This window comes from Nansenia antarctica (genome assembly GCF_963989245.1).
Source record: "Nansenia antarctica genome assembly, chromosome: 18".
Classification (NCBI taxonomy): domain Eukaryota; kingdom Metazoa; phylum Chordata; class Actinopteri; order Argentiniformes; family Microstomatidae; genus Nansenia; species Nansenia antarctica.
This window is the reverse complement of record NC_137691.1, coordinates 12,622,581-12,644,909: the sequence shown is the minus strand read 5'-3', so window position 1 is coordinate 12,644,909 and position 22,329 is coordinate 12,622,581. Positions and strand designations below refer to the sequence as shown.

The window sequence follows — 22,329 nt, the reverse complement described above, 5'->3', positions numbered from 1 at the left end:
TATCACGTTATTATATCAGGCAACTACATGAATCACCACAGACCACAGAGTGAAAAAAGATACCACTTAAAGCTATTGTTCGGTAAATAATTGTGACATTATACAAAAAAACATGACACAGTTCATTTAAACAAGGTAAAAGAAAATGGCATCCAGTTGTCCACAGGTTCTTCACTCTCATACCTCAGAGACAGGCTGTGACAGCGTCGTAGTGAGAGCCGGGGTGTGACAGCAGGGACTGAGTCACCCTGTCCTGTGCCCCCCCCTTCCCGGGGGCGAACATGGAGGACGAGGGAGAGAGTGGGACTAGGCCCTCCCCTCCCCCTCGCCCTCCCCCTCCCCTCCACCACCAGGCCTCCCTGCGGAGCCCCAGACGCCCCCCCCTCACCCTGCCCACCAGCTGCCTCCTCAGCACGCACAGGTTCCACACCAGGAAGTGGCAGAGGGGCAGGCAGACCAGAGCGAACCCCACCGCGCACGCGGACGCCACCAGGGGGCGTCCTCCGAAGTCCAGGACCTTGTAGATGTACGGCTGCCCGCTGAGGTTGGTGCAGCCGGCCAGCCAGTAGGCCACGGCGAACAGGATGTAGAGGCAGCCAATGGGGAGCTGGTAGAGGTAGTGGGCCAGGTGGACGGGCGTGGCCGAGAGGAGGAGATCCAGCAGGGTCTGGGCAGAGTTCCCCACGTGCATGTTGACATTGAAGAGGGACAGAGGGTGGCGCTCGATGGGGTAGTCGATGGTCCAGTAGAGGAAGGAGACGGTGAGGGAGAAGGCACACGTCAGGCTGTGGAGGAACCACTGCAGCCTCAGGGAGCAGGCGAAGAGAGAGGGGAGGGGGGGCATGGGGAAGGGACCTGGGGACTCTGCTGATCCACGCTCTCTACCGCCCCCTGTGAGTTAAGAGCAGAGAGCTGGCCGTTTAAAACAGAGATAATGATGGAGTTATCAATCAATCTTTTTTTAAGTGATATTTCTATTGTTTTCTACATTGTAGATGAATACTGAAGACATCAAAATGATGAAAGAACATTAACTATGACCAAGAACATGGAATTATGTAGTAAAGCAAAAAGTAATAACAAACCAGGATATGTTTTATATTTTTAGATTCTTCAAAGTAGCCACCTTTAGCTTTGATGACAGCTTTGCACACGCTTGGCATTCTCTCAATCAGCTTGGTGTGTGTGTGTGTGTGTGTGTGTGTGTGTGTGTGTGTGTGTGTGTGTGTGTGTGTGTGTGTGTGTGTGTGTGTGTGTGTCAGTGGAAAAGGAAACTGTGAACACCTCCCAGCATTCTCTTCTCTAGAATACGTGGGAGAAAACCACCCAAAAAACAAAATGGTGCCTACTTTGAAGAATCTAAAATATAAAACATATTCTGGCTTGTTTAACACTTTTTTGGGTTTACTACATAATCCCATATGTGTTCTTTCATAGTTTTGATGTCTTCAGTATTAATCTACAATGTAGAAAATAATATAGAAATAAAGAAAAACCACTGAATGAGAAGGTGTGTCCAAACTTTTGACTGGTACTGGATCATTAACCGACTTCCTGTGAGTACCTCACCTCCACTAGTGACCTTCCTGTGCTCCCTGCAGCAGCGCCTGGCCAGGAGGGTGGCACACAGCAGGTTAGACAGCGCCACCAGGTGGTAGACCCCCATGAGGCAGTAGGTGAGGTGGCTGAAGAAGATGAGCCACTTCGGGGAGGAGAACAGCAGGCCGGAGTACACGCACCAGACCAGGGTGTACAGCAACATGGAGAGCCTGTACAGCTGCCAGGCCCAGGGGGGAATGTCCCACTGTGGGGAGAGAGGAGGGTGGGGGGGGGGGGGGGGGGAGAGAGAAAGAGAGAGAGAGACAGAGGAGCGCTGTGTTTTAGTGACAATGAATTTGAGAAGAGCATGATTGATGTCAGTTAATCAATCTATCTAACAGTAAGTGTTGTGTCTTATTAAGTTACTTGTTGGATATGAATCAAGAATATACTTCTGAGTTTTTAAGACTATTTATTTCAACAAAAGACAGAGTTACAAGTTGAATGATGCTGATTGCTGGTGGTCAAGGTGCTGTGGTGATCAGAGAGACTGAGCCCTTCGCTCACTCAGTATTTATAAGCCATAATATGTAAATACAGTTTCAAACAACGGTCCTCCTATCACATTCACTGTATTTGGTGTCCCAGGTGTGAAAGAGGGGTTGTTCCCCAGTTAGGTTCCATTTTGAAATACAGTCACTCTAGGCTCCATCTTGTATTGACCATTTGGCTTCTTGAGAACAAAGAGCCATAAATTACAGTCAGGAGTATAGTAAAAGACAAACATACAGCTTATACATTCTATACAGGTTAATAGGGCCGAAGAACATAACCTCCTATCTGAAAAATTCACTTTTTTGGTTATATCTGCGCGTGCAACTTTTGACATAAACGTGACACCCTCCTCTCCTCCCTCTCTCCTCCCTCTCCTCCCCCCCCTCTCCTCCCTCTCTCCTCCCTCTCCTCCCTCCCTCTCCTCCCTCTCTCCTCCCTCTCCTCCCTCCCTCTCCTCCCTCTCTCCTCCCTCTCCTCCCTCCCTCTCCTCCCTCTCTCCCCCCTCTCCCCTCTCTCCTCCCTCCTCCCTCTCCTCCCTCCCTCTCTCCCCCCTCTCCCCTCTCTCCTCCCTCCTCCCTACATAAGCATTTTTAGTGTTTAGCCTATTATACAATTGCAATAACAATAAGTTCATTAAGTACATTCAGTTTGCTTTCAGTCTTGCTCTAAACCGCTGTATGTTCTGGCAAACAGGAATCGGGTGACACTTGTGACATGCTACACCTTAGCCGGCCGGCAACCAGCTAACTAGAGGTTTGACTCTGCTGGCACGCGGCCAGATAAATATAACGTCAGGGTGACATAGAAGATGTCTGTCTGTCTGTCTGTCTATCTGTTTGTCTGCCTGTCTGCCTGCCTGCCTGTCTGTCTGCCTGTCTGACTGTCTGTCTGCCTGTCTGCCTGTCTGTCTGTCTGCCTGTCTGTCTGCCTGTCTGTCTGTCTGTCTGTCTGCCTGTCTGTCTGTCTGTCGGTCTCTGTCTGTCTCTGTCTGCCTGCCTGTCTGTCTGTCTGTCTGCCTGCCTGTCTGTCTGTCTGTCTGTCCGTCTGCCTGCCTGTCTGTCTGACTGTCTGTCTGTCCACACCTGAGGTTGGATCAGGAGCTCAGGCGTGGGGAGCGCGACGCGGAGCTTCTTCAAGGTCAGCTCATCCTTGAACTCCTCCTTCCAGCGCTGGGTCCAGCTCCAGCCCATGTGGATCGATGTAATAAAGGGACAACCTGTGCAAAAAAAGAGAAATGTTTTTTGGCACGCAAGAATCCAGAATCCTTCACCCTAAATAGCCAACCACAGGCCTCATCTTAACCAAATGAGCTATCATTCAATCAGGACTCCTGACTTGCTTGGCCCAAGTTGAGACAGGATACATTGTTGGGGCGACCTGACATTCCTGCTTGCTTGGGTTATTTCTGTGCCACTTTAACAAGGTAACTGAATTACCCTGATCTGTCAAACACTCCCTTGTACATGGTTCAGGTTCACACAGCACAGATGTTGTGTGTGACTGACACTTTGATGATATGAGTAAAGGATGTATAATACTTCTTATCAATCAAGAGAAAGCTGGGTGTGTGTTATACTGTGTTCTAATTGAATATCAAGCATCTTTGTTCCCTTACCAGGAGCTGGTTAAAGACACAGAGCTCTACTGTACAGTATGCAGTATGTAACCGACAGGACACTCCCCGCAAGTCTCAATAGAGTTACCATTCACGTGTTCCAAAGCTGTGTCCATTCAACAGAGCCTCTGAGTCTATAGTATACAGTATGTAAGCTCGCCCCTGATCGAGATAGTAGCAACAGACTGCTCCGTATGAAGTCAAACAATAACTATTCAGTTAAAACAATTACACAATGTAATTACAGAATTGTATGCTTGGTGGTCCAGTGGTCTAGCACCGCAGTCTACAGTGCACACATGTGCCCATGTCGGCATGGGTTAGAATCCAGGCCCATGCCCTGCTGACATGCCCTCTCTCCCTTCTTCTCCTTACTTTCCTGTCTGTCTTCACTATGTCTGTCCAATAAAATGAAAAATATGAGTGGGACTGCCCAAACACCCAAAAATTACTTTAAAAAAAGAAAAGAATTGTCTGCTCGCTTTGTCAAGGACTAATGACAGGATCTTACCTGTTCTGTCGGGCTATAGCTCCAAGCCAGGTCCAGGAAGAGAGCAGAGAGGAAAGGGACCAGCTCACTGCCCAAGTAGCAACAAGGCCTTGTGCCTAAGATGCAGCACGGGGAGGGGCAGTCGACAAGTACTCCTCCTTGACACTTCTTCATCAAATCAGAGGATCGGGTTTGTTGCTACACAGGGTAACTAAATAGTCTCCCCGTTTCCCAGTGTTAATCCTATGGTGTTATCAACATGATCACTCTCACAAGACCAGTACAAACCAAGATGTTTGTATTAGTCATGTGTACAAACACATGGCTTTCCCCTGTTTAGGATTAGGGTATATTTTGTCTTGAGTATTGTCGTGTTGTCGTCTTGTTGTTGTATGTACTGCAGCTTGTTTAGTATGGTAGAACACCAAATCATGTTCCTAGTGCACTGCACATGGCGAATAAAGTTGAATTGAATTGATTTATGGCTCCTTTCAACAAGTACAGTATATTGAATTGGGACAAGTACAGTATATTGAATTAGGACTTAGGACACTTAAGGGGCGAACAGCGCAGCTGATTCATACAGTACCAGTCAACAGTTTGGACACACTTCCCTGTTCAATTGAATGCTAAACATCCATCACATGTTCAGGTAGGAGGCTTGAAAGCAGCCGTGTTATGCAACACTCCACCAAGGTTAAAAAGTGTGACGCCACCTGGCGATGAGTAATACTTGTTGGTCGTCCCACCCCCACCCCACCCTCCACCCACTCTGTCACTCTGTATTTAACCTACCAACAGGGGGCGTTCATGAGTTACAGTCTCCCTGCCCAAAAGGTATTTTGTATTTTATGTTGTTACAATTCTTGCAGGGTGCTATAGAGCAGAGGCCTCCAATTACAACTTTAATTTATTTCACTTTGTTAAACAATGATTAAACCAACCTACATGTTGTGACTTTGCTACACATTTACGTATATCTGGTGTGCTTACTTACTGCAATTTCTCTCAGGTTATGAGAGTATCGTGGACATTAGTATGCTATAACCTGTATCCTCTCTTCCGGGTTATTGATCTGATTCTGTGTGTTTAAACAGTGCTGGAACATTCTCAACACCACAAAACAAAAAAACTGCAATCCACAAACGCACATGAATAATGGTCAAGTTTAATTGTGATTTTGCTCTCGTTTGTCCAAAGAGAGGTGGCCAAGCACGACCATTATTGTATTCTGTACATCATAAAACTATACAAACTGTACATCTTCACTTAAATGCTACTGACAGCATTTGAAAGAAAAAAAATAATAGCGTTCTTTTATCGAATTCAAATATATACACACTGGTACATTAAATAATGAATGACTTGGTTTGGCCAGTGAATAGTAGTACACATACTTGTATGTAATATCTTCACATTATCAGTGATCTCCAAGTCCACAAAGAGGATTCAGAAACAAAAAAAACGCATTACAACCACAAACTCCGAAACAATTTCAAATCAAACAAAAAATCAACAGTAAATTGATATTTCACTTTTGCTCATTTACATTTTCACAGTACCAGGTTAATGGGGGCGGGGTGGGGGGGGGGGTAAAAGTGAGGATGGAGTGGGTAAATGTTATGTCCTATTTCACTCTATCTCAGTGAAGCGTGCGAACATGGCCTTGCGGACCGCGTCCTTGTAGGTGTCGGAGGCCGACAGCTCGTAGGCACTTCCCTTGATGCCCAGGCCTGTACCCTTGGTCCTTAATGAGGCCTGGCGGACAGAGGGAGGAGAGGGTTAGGTAGAGAGACAGACTGGGCAGACTGCACAGCCATACCCGCCTGATGGAGGTTGATGGAGAGAGAGAGAGAGGAAGAGAGAGGAAGAGAGAGAGTGGAATGGAGAGAGAGAGGGTGGGGAGCAGAGGGGGAGAGGGAGAGAGGGAAGAGAGGTGGAAGGGGGGGAGAGAGTGCGTGGTGAGCAGAGGGACACCCCCTCAGGTATCTCTGCTAATTGGGCACTCACTCCAAACCAAACACAGAGCCACACACTACCTCTCCATCTGTCAGGGGAACCGCCGAGGGGGATGAAACTAGTGCTGTCCCAAACGACTATTTTTCTAACGATTAATCTAGCGACTATTTTATCGATTATTCGATTAGTCGAACGAGTAATTTATCGATAAGTCTAACGATAATTTTTGTACTGTAAAAAAAAAAAAAAAAAAAATTGTATTTGGCTCCACCTCACTGCTATGTTTAGCCAACTTGAATGCCAACATGGCCATTTAGAAGTCTGTCCATCACCACAACACATAGCTAGCTAACGTTACTCTCGCTGCTATGCTATGATTAGCTAAATTGATGCTAACGTAGCATGCGAGCTACGAGCTAGATAACGTACAGTAGGTGCTCGCACCACAATGACAATAGGCTACCGTAGCTAGACAGCTACATAGCTAACGTTACTAACACCAGAAGACAAGACATACGAACTGTGGTGAGCTACATTGCTTGTGTAACATTAGCTAGTAGCTATCCATTTTTCACTCATACACTTAATTGTCTCGCCTGGTAAAATAAAGGTAAAAAAAAAAAAAAAAATCGCCATTTTTTTATTTACGACTAACCGACGCATATTACGCTAACCGACGTATTGACGTAGTCGATGCCGTCGACGACGTCGAATAATCGTAACAGCCCTAGATGAAACCACCGTCCGGTTTGAGCGATGCACTATTTTTAACTTTACAGTTTTTATTTTATTTTATATATATATATATATATATATATTCTATTCGTGCTCGTGGCTGACTCACCGCGATGGGCGCTGTGATGCCCTGCTGGTTGCGGCCCAGGCCCTTGCCCTCCTGCCAGCCCATGGCCTGGAGCATCTTGTTACCGATGTTGTCGCTGGTCAAACCGTCTTTGGTGGGCTGCTCGTAGTTCCTGTGTGGGAGGTGGACAGAAGTCTCACTAAACCTTTTTAAAGCTAGGATAAAAAGTTGTGGAGTAAAATGAAATCCAGGTCTGTAAATGTTTCTGACTGGTGGAAACATTGCTGAAATAATCTTGCCTGCCTTCAATGTGAATACTTTTTTTATACTGCTTTCTTGGTCTCTCGTCAAATATTGTGATCTTTTGAATGAGACTTAACCTGGCTAAATAAAGGATTAAATAAATCAAACAAAGGAGAGTGGTGGCTGGTTAAACAACTGATCTTCCTGGAGGACTATCACCACTCCCTGCTGTGTTGAGTTGCTATGCTTCTATGGGCCTTACACTGTGGTGGCGGGGGTAGGAGGCTGGAAGAACTTCTTCTTTTTGGGCACCGGCGGTTCAGGGATGCCGTACTTCTCCCTCCGTTCGGCGGCTCGGTCTCTGTATTTCAGCTACGGAGGGAGAGGGAGGGAGAGGGTCAGAGAACATGATAAGCACGACTTCTGCTTTCTAACACGCTGTGACTGAGCGGCGGAAATCGCCGAAAGATCGTCAAAGTTGGTAAATACCTCGATCTCTCTTCGCTCCATCTCCTCCAGCTCGGCCTCGGACAGTTTGGATCTTTTATGGATTTCCAGGTTTTGCTGGAGAAAAGAAAAAAAGACACAGAACGATTCCGTTCACACACACGACAAAAACGGCTAAACGAGTCTTAAGCGTGACGACGCTATAGGACGGTACTCTGTCTATAGGATGGTACTCTCTCTGTCTCTCTGTGCTGCTATAGGACAGGTCACGACCCTGAGCAGATGGCAGCGCCTAAAATATCCACGCTGAGTCACAGAGCAGAGTGCCTGCTGTTCTGTTCAAAACCTACCCGTTCTCCCACGCATACAACCTTCCCTACCCATAACCATCTCCCCTAACCTTGCCACCCTCACCTCCTTTTCCCCCCCTCCCCTGGACATTGCTGTGTTAATTGTTTCCTGTTCCCGTTCGTTAACACTGTGTTCTATGTACTCGTGTTATCTGTTGCTTGTTGTTTTGTTGTGTTTTTGTGTACCCGTACTGTCAGCGTCTTTGAGTCCCTGGAAAGCACTTTAGAAATATAATGAATTCTTATTCTTATTCTGCTGCCCTACCTTGTGCAGGTCTGAGAGCTGCTGGTGGCGCAGCAGAGCGTCCTTGTTGGGGAACTGCCTTCGGCAGAGCAGGCAGGCCATCTTCCTCCAGTCCGTCAGCCCCTCCGCCCCCTCTGCGTCGCAGGCCTCCTCGGGGTCGCTGTCCCCGCTGTACGCTGCCACCAGGCCGCTGGGGGGCTGCTGGGGCTGTCACACACACACGCACACGCACGCACACAGACGCACACACACACACACGGATGCACACACACACAGACGCGCGCATGCACACACACACACACACACACACACACACAGCTATTTTACAACTCAAGGACAACTACAAGGACCTTTGGTTTTTGTTAAAGTAGTCTTTAAAAAAAAAAAAAATAACAGCATTGATATAACATAAATATATATACATTTCGTTCTTTGGTACAAATTTGGTCCAGGATTATCCCTGCCCCATCTAGAGCCCTGCCAGCCCCAGCTAGTTGGTGTGTTTGGTCGTAACCCCCCCCCATGCTTTTCCGTGTCTAAGCCGTGTCCACGTCCTCACCTTGGGGGCTGGGGCCTCCTGCTCTCCGTTCTTCACCAGCTGATCGTTCATCATCATCAGGGGAGACTGCATCTCGAACGCCCCGGCCTGCTGTGGAACACCACGTAGAGAGGACGTCAGTTAACGGGCAACCCAACATCGCCTGGGTGTGACAGGGTCACACCCTACTGAATGTAAGCTTCGGTAACGTGAGGCGGCTTGATGTACACCCCCTGGACATGACGCTGGTATGTCGCAGGGTCCCAAGCAGGGAGGCACCGGGTACCATTTTTATAGTCTTTGGTATGACTCGGCTGGGGATCAAACTCACGACCTCCCGATCTCAGGGCGGACACTCTAACCACTGAGGTGGCCACTGAGCTGGTGGAACTGTTGTAAGTCAAACGGAGGGTAGTTGGTGGTGGTAGTACCTGGGTGGAGGGTAAACGGGTGGTGTCGTACCTTCTTCTCGAAGAGGGTGAAGCCCGCGTCGGCCGCCGCGGCCTCCTTCCTCTCCTCCTGGCTGACCGGCTGGAAGCCGCCCTTGAAGCCCTCCTTCTGTTTGTTCAGACTCTTGGCCCAGCGCTCCATGTCCTTCGCGATCTGAGGCCGGTAGAGAACAGCAGTGAGAAGAGGGGAAAAGAGAGAGAGTGGAATGGAGAGAGAGAGGGTGGGGAGCAGAGGGAGCTCATCTCTTAGAATCATTATGTTCTGATGAATATGTGACATCTTCTAGTCTTTTCGGTCCTCATATCGGCAACCAGTCAGTCGTTGATTTTCAACGCAGAAATGTAGTCACATTTTTCGTAAGAAAAGTCCGATCGTTACATCAGATCTCGATACGAGGACCGAAGCATTAGATCGTGTCACATATGTGCACACACACACACACCCACACCCCCGACTTGGTCATCTCGCACTCAGGTTAACACATAACATTACTGGAGGTCCCCTATGCTAAGAAGGCCTTCCTCTCTGCCTGGCGGAGGGGGTGGTGGGGGAGGGGGTGGTGGGGGAGGGGGTGGTGGGGGAGGGGGGTGGCGGTCACCTGCTGGGCAGACTTGCTCTTGGGCTTCTCCTTCTTGTCCTTGGGCTCCTTGCCGGGCGTGCCTGCAGTAGAGCCGGGCGGCGGTTCTGAGCCGGCCTCAGCTGCCGGGGCGGGGACGTAGGTCTGCTTCTCCCCGTCCCAGTACAAATACTGCTGCGTCTGGGAGTTGAAGTAGTACTACAAGAGGACCACCACACGTCACCAAACAAACACATCCTCGGACAAGATAGAGGCAAGGCCAAATGTATTTGTATACCATACATTCATACAACTTCATGTGGACTAGAAGCCGAACAAACAAAGTTAAGATACGGTAAGAATTTTTGAATGTTCAGGTTTAAACAAACAAACAAACAAAAAGCCTAGCCTAAGTCTTTAAGACAGAGCAGAGTAGGGGGGGTGGCAGTATGTACAGAGTGTGTGGGGGGGTGGCAGTATGTACAGAGTGTGTGGGGGGGTGGCAGTATGTACAGAGTGTGTGGGGGGGGTATGTACACACCTGGCTGGTAGCATCGTAGTACAGGCCAGTCAGAGGGTCGTAGTAGTAGCCAGACGACTCATCGTACTGGTAGGTAGAGGTGTCAGGAACCACTGGGCCGCAAAAGAAACACAGAGGTCCAGTCTCAGTGTTCAGTCTCAGTGTCCAGTCTCACTGTTCAGTCTCACTGTTCAGTCTCACTGTTCAGTCTCACTGTCCAGTCTCACTGTTCAGTCTCAGTGTCCAGTCTCAGTGTCCAGTCTCAGTGTCCCGTCTCACTGTTCAGTCTCAGTGTCCAGTCTCAGTGTCCAGTCTCAGTGTCCAGTCTCAGTGTCCAGTCTCAGTGTCCAGTCTCAGTGTCCAGTCTCAGTGTCCAGTCTCAGTGTTCAGTCTCAGTGTTCAGTCTCAGTGTTCAGTCTCAGTGTCCAGTCTCACTGTTCAGTCTCACTGTTCAGTCTCAGTGTCCAGTCTCAGTGTCCAGTCTCAGTGTCCAGTCTCAGTGTCCAGTCTCACTGTTCAGTCTCACTGTTCAGTCTCAGTGTCCAGTCTCACTGTTCAGTCTCACTGTTCAGTCTCACTGTTCAGTCTCAGTGTCCAGTCTCACTGTTCAGTCTCAGTGTTCAGTCTCAGTGTCCAGTCTCACTGTTCAGTCTCACTGTTCAGTCTCAGTGTCCAGTCTCAGTGTCCAGTCTCAGTGTTCAGTCTCAGTGTCCAGTCTCACTGTTCAGTCTCACTGTTCAGTCTCACTGTTCAGTCTCAGTGTCCAGTCTCACTGTTCAGTCTCAGTGTCCAGTCTCACTGTTCAGTCTCACTGTTCAGTCTCAGTGTCCAGTCTCAGTGTCCAGTCTCAGTGTTCAGTCTCAGTGTCCAGTCTCACTGTTCAGTCTCAGTGTCCAGTCTCAGTGTCCAGTCTCAGTGTCCAGTCTCAGTGTTCAGTCTCAGTGTCCAGTCTCACTGTTCAGTCTCACTGTTCAGTCTCACTGTTCAGTCTCAGTGTCCAGTCTCAGTGTTCAGTCTCACTGTTCAGTCTCAGTGTCCAGTCTCAGTGTCCAGTCTCAGTGTCCAGTCTCAGTGTCCAGTCTCAGTGTTCAGTCTCAGTGTTCAGTCTCAGTGTTCAGTCTCACTGTTCAGTCTCAGTGTTCAGTCTCACTGTTCAGTCTCAGTGTCCAGTCTCACTGTTCAGTCTCAGTGTTCAGTCTCAGTGTTCAGTCTCACTGTTCAGTCTCACTGTCCAGTCTCACTGTTCAGTCTCACTGTTCAGTCTCACTGTTCAGTCTCAGTGTCCAGTCTCAGTGTCCAGTCTCAGTGTTCAGTCTCAGTGTTCAGTCTCAGTGTTCAGTCTCAGTGTCCAGTCTCAGTGTTCAGTCTCAGTGTCCAGTCTCAGTGTTCAGTCTCAGTGTTCAGTCTCAGTGTCCAGTCTCACTGTTCAGTCTCACTGTTCAGTCTCACTGTTCAGTCTCACTGTTCAGTCTCAGTGTCCAGTCTCAGTGTCCAGTCTCAGTGTCCAGTCTCAGTGTCCAGTCTCAGTGTCCAGTCTCAGTGTTCAGTCTCAGTGTTCAGTCTCACTGTTCAGTCTCAGTGTTCAGTCTCACTGTTCAGTCTCAGTGTCCAGTCTCAGTGTCCAGTCTCAGTGTCCAGTCTCAGTGTCCAGTCTCAGTGTTCAGTCTCAGTGTCCAGTCTCACTGTTCAGTCTCACTGTTCAGTCTCAGTGTTCAGTCTCACTGTTCAGTCTCAGTGTTCAGTGCACATCAAACTACTTACCAGCTCAACAGAGAACGGTTTATAGTGCCAGTGAGCCCTGTCTGTCTGTCTTACCAGTCATGCCCGCGGCGGTGGCAGCCGCAGAAACAGTGGCAGTCGCGGCGGGGGGCGTTCCTCTCAGTGCAGGGGGGGCGACGTTAGCCGGATGTGGCGCCCCGTCAATCTGCCCAACTAACTGTTGCGTCTGTGGAGAAAAATCCCCCCGAAAATCAAAGAAAAATCGAAAAATACAATAAAATGCTTTAAAATGTTAAACTACTGCACTTGCTAATAGTGTCACAATGTGTGATCGACTGAGCGGAAGGTTTCTATAGGAGCAGGTTGGTTGATGCCTACCTGTAAGCCAGGCTGATGGATGAGGTGAGGCGGGTAGACTTGTGGAGCCTGGGAGAGGAGCACGCTCGTGGCTGCAGGGATCAAGCTCTTTATTCCCGGGGCCACTGACATAAGAAGGAGATATATAAACCGGGATGATTAACCGCCGGTTAGTCCGTCACAATGCGTTACGAATACGGGTGAGTGGCTTAAAAATCACACAGCCACACAACGTTTTCAAAATCACTCCTATCCTAATATGTGCAGAATTCATGTTTCATTTATGATTTATCATGTTTAAAAATGATAAATCATTGTTTGTTTTTTGATACTGTTCCAAATCTCAAGGTGCAATCCTATGTTTCTTATATCATATGTTATACATAATGAAGACACCTAAATATAATTCTATTTGTTTACGATACTGTGCAAAATCTCAAGATACAATCTTGTATTTTCTGTAGCATTTGTTATATATGTGAAGATTCATAAATATATTTATTATATAAAATGTATTATTTCTTTTTGATACTGTTCCAAATCTTAAGATACAATGCTATATTTTTTGGTATCGTCTGTTGTGTATACGTGAATATCATTTTAATAATTGTTTTATTTAAATGAAAACCAGCGTTGACACAACAATATACTGTATGTATACGATTGTTTGTTCAATTTTGGCTCAATAAAAACAAATTGAAATAAAAATGATAAATCATGAGTTGGAGGGGTGGTAAGTAGGATTCCCACCTCCTAGTATCCCGTCTCCGATAGCAGGATCCTGAGGCGGCTGCTGAGGCCATGACTGGTAATCCTGCCCGTACTGACAGACAAACAACAACAACAACAACAACAACACATCAGTCAATACATGCTGCTTCCATACATTCGTCTGATAAGACTTTCTTATTTCTCATATGAAGTTTCAGCTTTTAAGAGCGTGCCCCGACTAAGTGTGAGTCTGTGAGTCGGCCAGTGTCAGTGCCTGTAGACTACCCACCTGCGCGTACTGTCCATAGCCCTCCTGCTGGGAGCTGTAGTCTGAGGCAGCACCCAAACCCTGCTGCATCTGAAACACAGAGACAGGCATAAGGAGAGGGGGGGGGGAGAGACAGAGACAGAGACAGAGAGAGAGACAGAGACAGAGAGAGAGCGAAAGACAGAGACAGAGACAGAGAGAGAGAGAGACAGACAGAGAGAGAGAGAGAAAGAGAGACAGAGAGAGAGAGACAGAGAGAGAGACAGAGAGAGAGACAGAGAGAGACAGAGAGAGAGACAGAGAGAGAGAGAGAAGGAACAGAGGGAGTAGGGGTGTAGTGGTACCTGGCTGGAAGACCACTGAGCAGCAGCTATCGCTGTGCTGGCGACAGAGAAGGCGTTGACTCTACTGCTGTCTGGCATCAGGGAGTCTCTGTGAGGGGGGGGGGGGGGACAAGACATGAGATGAGTTATGGGGATCATATGGATTATGGAACGAGGTTGAGAGAAAACTGTGTATTTTCCTGGTTCCTATGAAGCTATAGAGGCCTCTTTGTCCTACTGAGGAGAGAGAGAGAGAGAGAGAGAGAGAGAGAGAGAGAGAGAGAGAGAGAGAGAGAGAGAGAGAGAGAGAGAGAGAGAGAGAGAGAGAGAGAGAGAGAGAGAGAGAGGGGAGGAGGATAATAATAATGATGACTCACTTCCTGGCACTCTTGGCGAAATCCACACCGATGGTCTTCCCGTCGAGCTTCAGAGGCGGCTGCAGGCCCTGGAGGATCGTGAGAAGCTGGGAAGCCTCCTACACGTGAAGAACACACAGTCACACCACCACCACCACCATCATCATCATCATCAAGGTAAGTAGCCTTGAGAACCGATGGTTCTCGAGCCTAATGGCCCATAGGAGCAGGAGCCTATCTCCTGTTTCCGTAGCGTGAGGCGGCTTGATGTACAAGTACACCCCCTGGACATGACGCTGGTATGTCGCAGGGTCTTACCCCACCATTCCAACCCTTAATGCTGAGTGCCAAGCAGGGAGGCATCAGGTAATAGTTTTTGATACGACTCAGCCAGGGATCGAACTCACAACCTCCCAATGTCAGTGACGGACACTCTAACCGCAAGGGCACTGAGCTGGTATCATCATCATCATCACAAACCCCAATAAGTTGGGTGTTCGTGACATAATGACAAAAAATAAACTACAGTCCCGACGACCGACGACTTACCAAGGGAGAGGAGAGTTGTACGAAGGCGAAGCCTCTGTTCTGTCCTGTCTGCTTGTCCTTGATGAGGCGGATGTTGCCCACGGAGAGATGGGCGTAGGGTGCCAGCGTCCCCATGATGGCCTCAACGGAGGAGAGGGGGGCGATGTTTCTCAAAATGATCGCTGTCGACAGAAAAAAGGTTATAGAACGGTCTTTCAGTACGGTTTCAGAAGGTCATGAGTTCCCAAATCCCACCTGGGAACACCACCACTAGTGTGCCCTTGAGTAAGGCACTTAGTCCTAAGTTACTCCAGGGAGACTGATATGATGGTTTCCTGATGATGGGTGGTGGCCGAGATCGTTGGTACTCAAACGTAATTAAGACTATCTCACTGTAGACAATTAAGATTATTACGACGTCGGGTATGCTCAGTCACAGGGAGACAGAACGCACACAGTATGTTGTTCACAGTGCCTCTTATAGGCGATAGTTGATGATCAAGCAAACATACAAATCATAACCATTGACAAGGCTCCGTTGAGTCTACCTTGACCGGAAGGGTCCTCCCAACTTTCTAACTCCTCTCCATAAGGAGATGACCTATTGACCCATGTTCTATACTGGTCACTAGTCAAGTTACATGCTGCAAGGTAGACTGGCAGAGCATGAGACAGAGAGGGTGGACCAGTGTCTAGCAGAGTGTCAACAGTCCAGATGTCACGTCTTGATTATGATTACAGATAAGTTCATACAGAGTATTCAAAGTTTACAAGTGCACAATGAAAAACGCATCCTATCAGAGACTGACCCTGTAATCTAATTGTAAGTAGCTTTGGATAAAAGCATCTGTGCTAAATGGTTAAACAAACACACTCAAAAAACATATGAAATGATGATGAAAAGGGGTCCTCACTGTCTCCACAGTAATCTCCAGGTTGTTGAGGCTCTGCGTTCATACCGCTGGGACCAGCGCAGTCTCCGTCTGTTATAAAAACACAAACAGCCGAGCAGTTCCGTCAGATCGTCGTCGACGGCTTTGTGACCGATCATCTCACCAGGGAAGAGCCACTGGACTTTCATACCCAAGTGCCTGGAACACGCTAATGCAATACGCGGTTCTCTTGGGGGGGGGGGGGGAGCTGGAGGGAGGGGGGTAATCGTTTTTCAACACAAGGTGGCCTGTTGGGCAAGTGGGGGTTTGAGGCATCGTTTGTCTCTCTGCTTGTGGAGGCATCCACATTTGGGGGGGGGTGCAAGTCTAGGCAGGGGCGACTCACCAACTTTGACTGCTCCACATCTGAAGCACTTCAGCCTCTTCCGGAAATTGTACAGGCCGCACTGCAAGCAACCGGGTTACACAGTGTTTTCGATCAGTCGCATGAAACGTAAAAATGGCAAAACTGCAACCTGTATAAAGCTGCCAGTGAGACACTTACCTACAGGGACCATATTTCTAAAAGCAGATGGGACACTTGGTGTGTCCGTATATATACACGACACAGGACTTTCACGAGTGAGACTTGTGTTTAGGAAAATAAAGTAGCGAGGTATTTGGGTGGAGGAGGGGCAGGGTTCTTCGGAGGGGATACTTACAGCGTTGCAGAGCCAGTTCTCAAACTTGCAGCGGCGGTTGCTGTAGTGCATGCACACATTCTTCCCCTGGATCACCAGCTGGTTCTGCAAGACCAAAGGCCACCAGTTATTCCGGCTTCCCAGAGCGACGAGCCACACAGGAAGGTGAGGTCCTGATTACTATCCCACCCCCATGAGCCAGCACAGCCAGGAAGGGAAAACAGAGTGGCTAGAGTCACACTCATTTAGGCAGAGGCCCCTTAAGGAATACAGGGTAGTCAGTAGACCAGAGGGAGAGAGAGAGAGAGAGAGCGAGAGAGCTGTAGGGTGTGTGTGTGCATTTGGGAGTGAGTGTGTAAAATGCCCTTTAGAAGGATTTCTAAAAAGTGTGTCGGACCGGGTGCTGCAAGCCCGTCCTTGGCCCATTCCCATTGGTCGTCGGGTTCTAAAGGTGGAGGTGCGGAATGGGCCAAGAGACCGAGCAGGAGCGGAGTGCGCTATGGAACCCTGGGGGCAGCCACGCCGTAAACACAGGACTATGTCAAAGACACTCAAAACCAAAGAGAGCCTACACTCTGAAAGTAAAAGTAAAAGTGAAATCGCTCTACTCAAATAAAAAGAAAACAACAAACAGGAACACTCAAGAGGCTAAACCTGTGCTCAGTTAACTGTTGACTGCTTAGGTACTTAAAAAATCGAGTTAAAAAGGTTTTAGTTGATACTTTGTGTGTGTCCAATGCTCGTCATTCAACTAACAAAATAAAACTTAAGCAGTGGATCTAGAACACTCTTGTCAGAGTAAGTTGTTTAATTCTTGGCAGGATAACAGTATCTAGTTCATGATATTAGAGGTGTTAGAAACAGCCTTTATTATCACAGATTATATAAACCCTCAGCTCAAATTTCATGAAGGATCAGTCTCTCAATGCATTATGGGGGCCCTGATATCTTCAGACAAAATTTAGGCTTTTGGCGATTGTTGAAGCAACCTGATTGGTCTCCATCCATCGGGTAGCATCTTGCAAGTGATAAAACTCCACGAAGGCGAAACCTCTGCTTATACCTAGAGACAGCATTCAAATATAGACGGGAGGCGTGTTAGTCAGAGTCCATGGGCACAACATTCAATCTCTGTCACAGTGTGCTCTGTCACAACCCATTCTAAGTGAAACAGTGGGAGGCAGGGGGGGTTCTTTTTGAAGAAGGTTGAGGGGAACCTTCGCCATAGCATGAACTCCCTCATGAAAAGATGATAATGCCTTGACACACTTCATTGATTGCTATGCAAAGATGTTTCATGTCGAAGTTATTTATAATTATTTATTTATTTTACCAAAAAAGCGACAGGTTTTTCATTCCTTACCTGATCTCGTCTAAATTCCCTCAAATAAAAACAACCCACAACATAAATGATTCCCTGATACGGTGGGCGATGGGAGGTCCTTTGCTATGGCAATAATGATCGATATTGATTGATAATGACTGATCTAGGATGCAGGGTGGCTTGTATAAAGTGTGAAGCTGAGTGGGAGAGGCTCCTCTAGACAACCAACAACTCTCACCTGTCCTCTTCTTCATCAGACGGATGTCGACAGGCTGAGGTCCCTGCAGGTGGTCGACTACAGCCCGGATCTGGACCACAGAGGGGGAGGTTAAGGCTGCGTTTACACTGCCAGGTCATTTAAAATTGTTTTGCTCACATGTGGCACAGATCGGATATGTAACATGTAGGTGTAAGCAGTAAAAAAAAAGCACATTGAATCTGATAGTCTCAGATCCGATGTCATATGTGGAAATAAATCTGATACGAATTGGATATCTGTCATTTCGACTGTGGTCTAAACGGACCGGTCAGATATTCCTGGTAATCTAAAAAAAAAGCATGTCATTGAAAATGCAACGGTCTTCGCATTTTGATGACGTCTGACGTTAGTTTCACTCACAACAAGTCCTCTTTCTTCTCCACGTTAAAATGTGCGCAATATTTTGCGGACCTCTAAACATACTTCTGAAAGCAAAGGCTTGGATTATAATTTCTGTGCAAGTGCCGGCTGTCTGTTAACTTTTGTTTCCAGTAACCAAACCCTCATGTACGCATGAGGGTTGTTTCAAGTGTTACACACGTAAGCAAATGTAAGCACAGGTATCAGATATGGGTCATTTTAAAAAGTAGATACAAGTAAAAATCGGATATAGGCAAAAAAACTGAACTAGGCATTACGGCCTGCAGTGTAAATGCAGCCTAACTGTGCTACAGCTCACCGTAGGGAAGAAAGGTCATAGAAAGGTCATAGTCTTTTAGCCATGCACGTAAAGTCGACCTAAGTGGCCTAAACGATGTCACTGAGGCAACGGCGGAGGACCTACATCTTCCTCTGTGACGTTGAACGACAAGCCCCTGAGCATGATGGTCTTGCTCTCCTCCTCGTCCTGCTCCATCTTGTAGTCCTGGTAATCTCCGTCAGAGTTATAGCCGTCCTCAGACCTGTCACTGTTGTGTCGCTTTCGGCCTCTCTGTAGAGGAGGAACAACAAGAGTCAACTCAGGAAGACCGTGTAGTATTATTATTATTATTATTATTATTATTATTATTATTATTATCAACATTTTGATTGACATTCAACACCTGCCCTATTGAAAAGGCCACGTCATCTGTAACATGATGATTGGTTGAAACTCAAACCTCGTGGCTGTCTCTGTGCTCCTCATAGCGATCACTGTGTCTCTCGTCCCCCCTGCGCCGGTCATAATCCCACTCCGGGTCTCTCTCCCGTCTCTCACGCCACTCAGAGTCATCTCGCCCACGGTCTGACCCAGGTCTGACCCGGTCTGACCCGTACCTCCCGCTGCGGTCGCTGCGACCCAACCTGGGAACAAAAAGACACGCCAAAAGCACTACATAATCGTCCGAACAAATATCCAGCCAGCACAAACGAATCAATGTAAAAAAATAAATCATTGATACATCTAAAAGACACGAGTTAGACAGAACATTTTCAGTAGGGTACGTTCGATTACATTGCACTCATCAGTTTTAGTCAAATAGTGTTGCTCAGTAGCTTGATCGTCCAAGAACTACAGCGTTTGTGTTGACTTAAGTAAGGCCACAGATCAGATCTAGGACTGGGCAAGGATCACTGTTATTTCCATGTTAAAAAGGTTGTGTTGGTGGGCCCTGCATGCAGAAATCACTGGGCTGCGTTCGTAAATTCGCTCTGAGAGCGCCGAAGCGCACACTGGGTTCAACGTCATAAAGGAATCGAGTAATTTGATTGGACAAGAGCCGTTCCATGAGTGCTGATCAGATTGACAGAGGGATTCTACGAACGCAGCCAGAGTGAATGCTTTTCAAGGGAGAATCAACAATCAGGGAAAACTCACCTTTTATCCGCTCCCATGTTCCCCTGCATACAGATGGTCACAGATGTCTAAAGAAGACACAAAAGATTACAAAAAAACTCAAAACGTGTTTCAAGACTTGCAGAAGCGCCCCTGGCTAGGCTACATAACTAGCTAGCTACCCAATGAATAAACAACACAGCTAGATGACGATTACATAAATAACAGCTAACGACGAATCGTGAGATTAGAATGAGAAGGTTCTATCTCCGTTTAGAATGATAAGGTTCTATCTCCGTTTAGAATGATAAGGTTCTATCTCCGTTTAGAATGAGAAGGTTCTATCTCCGTTTAGAATGATAAGGTTCTATCTCCGTTTAGGGTAGTTCAGAGATATTGAGCGTCAAAGTTTTTACATTCCATTATGTTTTGTGAGATGGAACCTTTGTATTTTATGAATTACTAACTCAAAAATGTCAACATTTTAAAAATAACACCACACAGGCATTAATAAACACCTAATGGATCAGATTATGTAAAAAAACTCAATTTTGACAAAAATGGAGATAGAACCTTATAATTCTAAACTCACGAACTTGTGTTATTCATGGTAACATGTGTTGTTGCATTGTAGCCTACATTACGTTAGCTACCTAGCTAGCTACCTGGACCTAGCTAAATGTAGTCTTATTTTAAAAGGGTTTCACTAACTAGTCAGCAGGGAACGACAGTTGAGAACTTACCACCGAAAGACAACGTAGTTAGTTGAGTATTTCCGAGAAACAACGGTCGTTAGGAGTCGTTTAATAGTGTCAATATCTCCTCTGTCTCTCCCTCTGGGTGATCCTTCATGTGTTCATGCTAACGCTGCTAGGCTAGCGAGTAGTTCGTAAATTCGCTCTGAGAACGCCGGAGCGCACACTGGCTTCAACGTCAAAAAGGGACTGAGTCATTTCATTGGACGAGAGGCATTCCGTGAGTGCTGGTCAGATTTCCAGAGCGAATTGACGAACGCAGCCAAAAGATGGCGTCCAACAAGACCCCGCCCTCCCTGACTGGCTGGTTGTTGTGACCGTCTTTACTGAACTCCTTATTTGGTGACCGGAAGTGTTTGATCTCTGTGATAACCTCCATTATTTGGAAGACAATAATGAATATAATTTTTTTAAATTCTAGCTAACCCTTAATATAAGCTTTGAAATTGGGCCGAAATTGCTAGACAAGACACATGACTATTATCTGGGATGTGAGGCTGAAGCCAGCTTCCAACACTGCATGACCACTGTTCTGCCTGTTCCATGTTCTGACCTTTAGGGTGTTTATCTTAAGCATACAGTGAACCGATTATTCATATTATATTATCATAAGTATACAGTGAGCCTATTATTCCTATCATATGATCATAAGTCCTTCCTGTATGCAGGGAGCATGGGGGAGTAGCCTACTGGAATAGTGTCTGGAGTGAAGGGAGCTGCCAAAGAGATATTAGACTTTGAAGTCTATAAAATATAGTAAACATGCACCAACATTTTCATGGTCACATGAAGGGTATTGAGATCATGTACCATGTTCATTTTCTACAGCGTTTCCTCTTATCCATCCTGCTTGCCAGAGCAGGATGTCCAACAGGATGTGTACAGTCCAACAGGATGTCTACAGTCCAACAGCTCTCTGTCTGTGGAGGAGAGGGGGCGAGGCGGTACTGCTTCCACTCAGAGCAGGAGGAATATGCTAAGTGGGTCCACTCCAAAGAGCGTGAAGTCTAGTGGGGGGTAGTGGTGGTCTAGTGGATAGTGTGTTGGACTTCCGATCGGAAGGTTGTGAGTTCAAATCCCGCCTGAAACCACACCACTACTAGTGTGCCCTTGAGTAAGGCACTTAGCCCTCAGTTACTCCAGGGGGACTGTCCCTGTAATTCGTAATTGTAAGTCGCTTTGGATTAAAAGCGTCTGCTAAATGGCAAAATTATTATTATTAAAATTAATTAATTATTAAATTAAGTCTACGAGCAGTGACTGAAAAAAGCTGAAGAGAAAGGCCTGGAGAGAGAGAAGACAGCAAGAGATAGCACAGCCTCCCTCCGCAAGAGAGACAGTGTGAAGAGGTGGTGGAGTCTTCACAAGAGAGAGGCAGTGTGAAGAGGTGGTGGAGTCTTCACAAGAGAGAGACAGTGTGAAGAGGTGGTGGAGTCTTCACAAGAGAGAGACAGTGTGAAGAGGTGGTGGAGTCTTCACAAGAGAGAGGCAGTGTGAAGAGGTGGTGGAGTCTTCACAAGAGAGAGACAGTATGAAGAGGTGGTGGAGTCTTCACAAGAGAGAGGCAGTGTGAAGAGGTGGTGGAGTCTTCACAAGAGAGAGGCAGTGTGAAGAGGTGGTGGAGTCTTCACAAGAGAGACAGTATGAAGAGGTGGTGGAGTCTTCACAAGAGAGACAGTATGAAGAGGTGGTGGAGTCTTCACAAGAGAGAGACAGTATGAAGAGGTGGTGGAGTCTTCACAAGAGAGAGGCAGTGTGAAGAGGTGGTGGAGTCTTCACAAGAGAGAGACAGTGTGAAGAGGTGGTGGAGTCTTCACAAGAGAGAGGCAGTGTGAAGAGGTGGTGGAGTCTTCACAAGAGAGACAGTGTGAAGAGGTGGTGGAGTCTTCACAAGAGAGACAGTGTGAAGAGGTGGTGGAGTCTTCACAAGAGAGAGGCAGTGTGAAGAGGTGGTGGAGTCTTCACAAGAGAGAGACAGTGTGAAGAGGTGGTGGAGTCTTCACAAGAGAGAGACAGTATGAAGAGGTGGTGGAGTCTTCACAAGAGAGAGACAGTATGAAGAGGTGGTGGAGTCTTCACAAGAGAGACAGTA

At 47.1% G+C, this 22,329-nt stretch overlaps 1 protein-coding gene across 1 annotated transcript; it reads right to left on the bottom strand.

Moving 5' to 3' along the window:
• Nucleotides 1–5,358: 5,358 nt before the first annotated feature.
• Nucleotides 5,359–20,348, bottom strand: LOC308173169 (RNA-binding protein 5-like). Its single transcript, XM_080548150.1, has 25 exons — nucleotides 20,226–20,348; nucleotides 19,525–19,571; nucleotides 18,827–19,010; nucleotides 18,511–18,657; nucleotides 17,706–17,775; nucleotides 17,133–17,206; nucleotides 16,165–16,248; nucleotides 15,849–15,909; nucleotides 15,485–15,553; nucleotides 14,592–14,752; nucleotides 14,064–14,161; nucleotides 13,708–13,795; nucleotides 13,385–13,453; nucleotides 13,135–13,207; nucleotides 12,406–12,509; nucleotides 12,124–12,253; nucleotides 10,330–10,421; nucleotides 9,831–10,007; nucleotides 9,245–9,385; nucleotides 8,804–8,893; nucleotides 8,266–8,451; nucleotides 7,693–7,767; nucleotides 7,466–7,575; nucleotides 7,003–7,132; nucleotides 5,359–5,957 (listed from the first exon to the last, which is right to left on the bottom strand). The coding sequence occupies exons 2-25, from the start codon at nucleotides 19,551–19,553 to the stop codon at nucleotides 5,832–5,834; spliced, it is 2,568 nt and encodes an 855-aa protein (XP_080404276.1). The 5' UTR covers nucleotides 19,554–19,571; nucleotides 20,226–20,348; the 3' UTR covers nucleotides 5,359–5,831.
• Nucleotides 20,349–22,329: the final 1,981 nt, after the last annotated feature.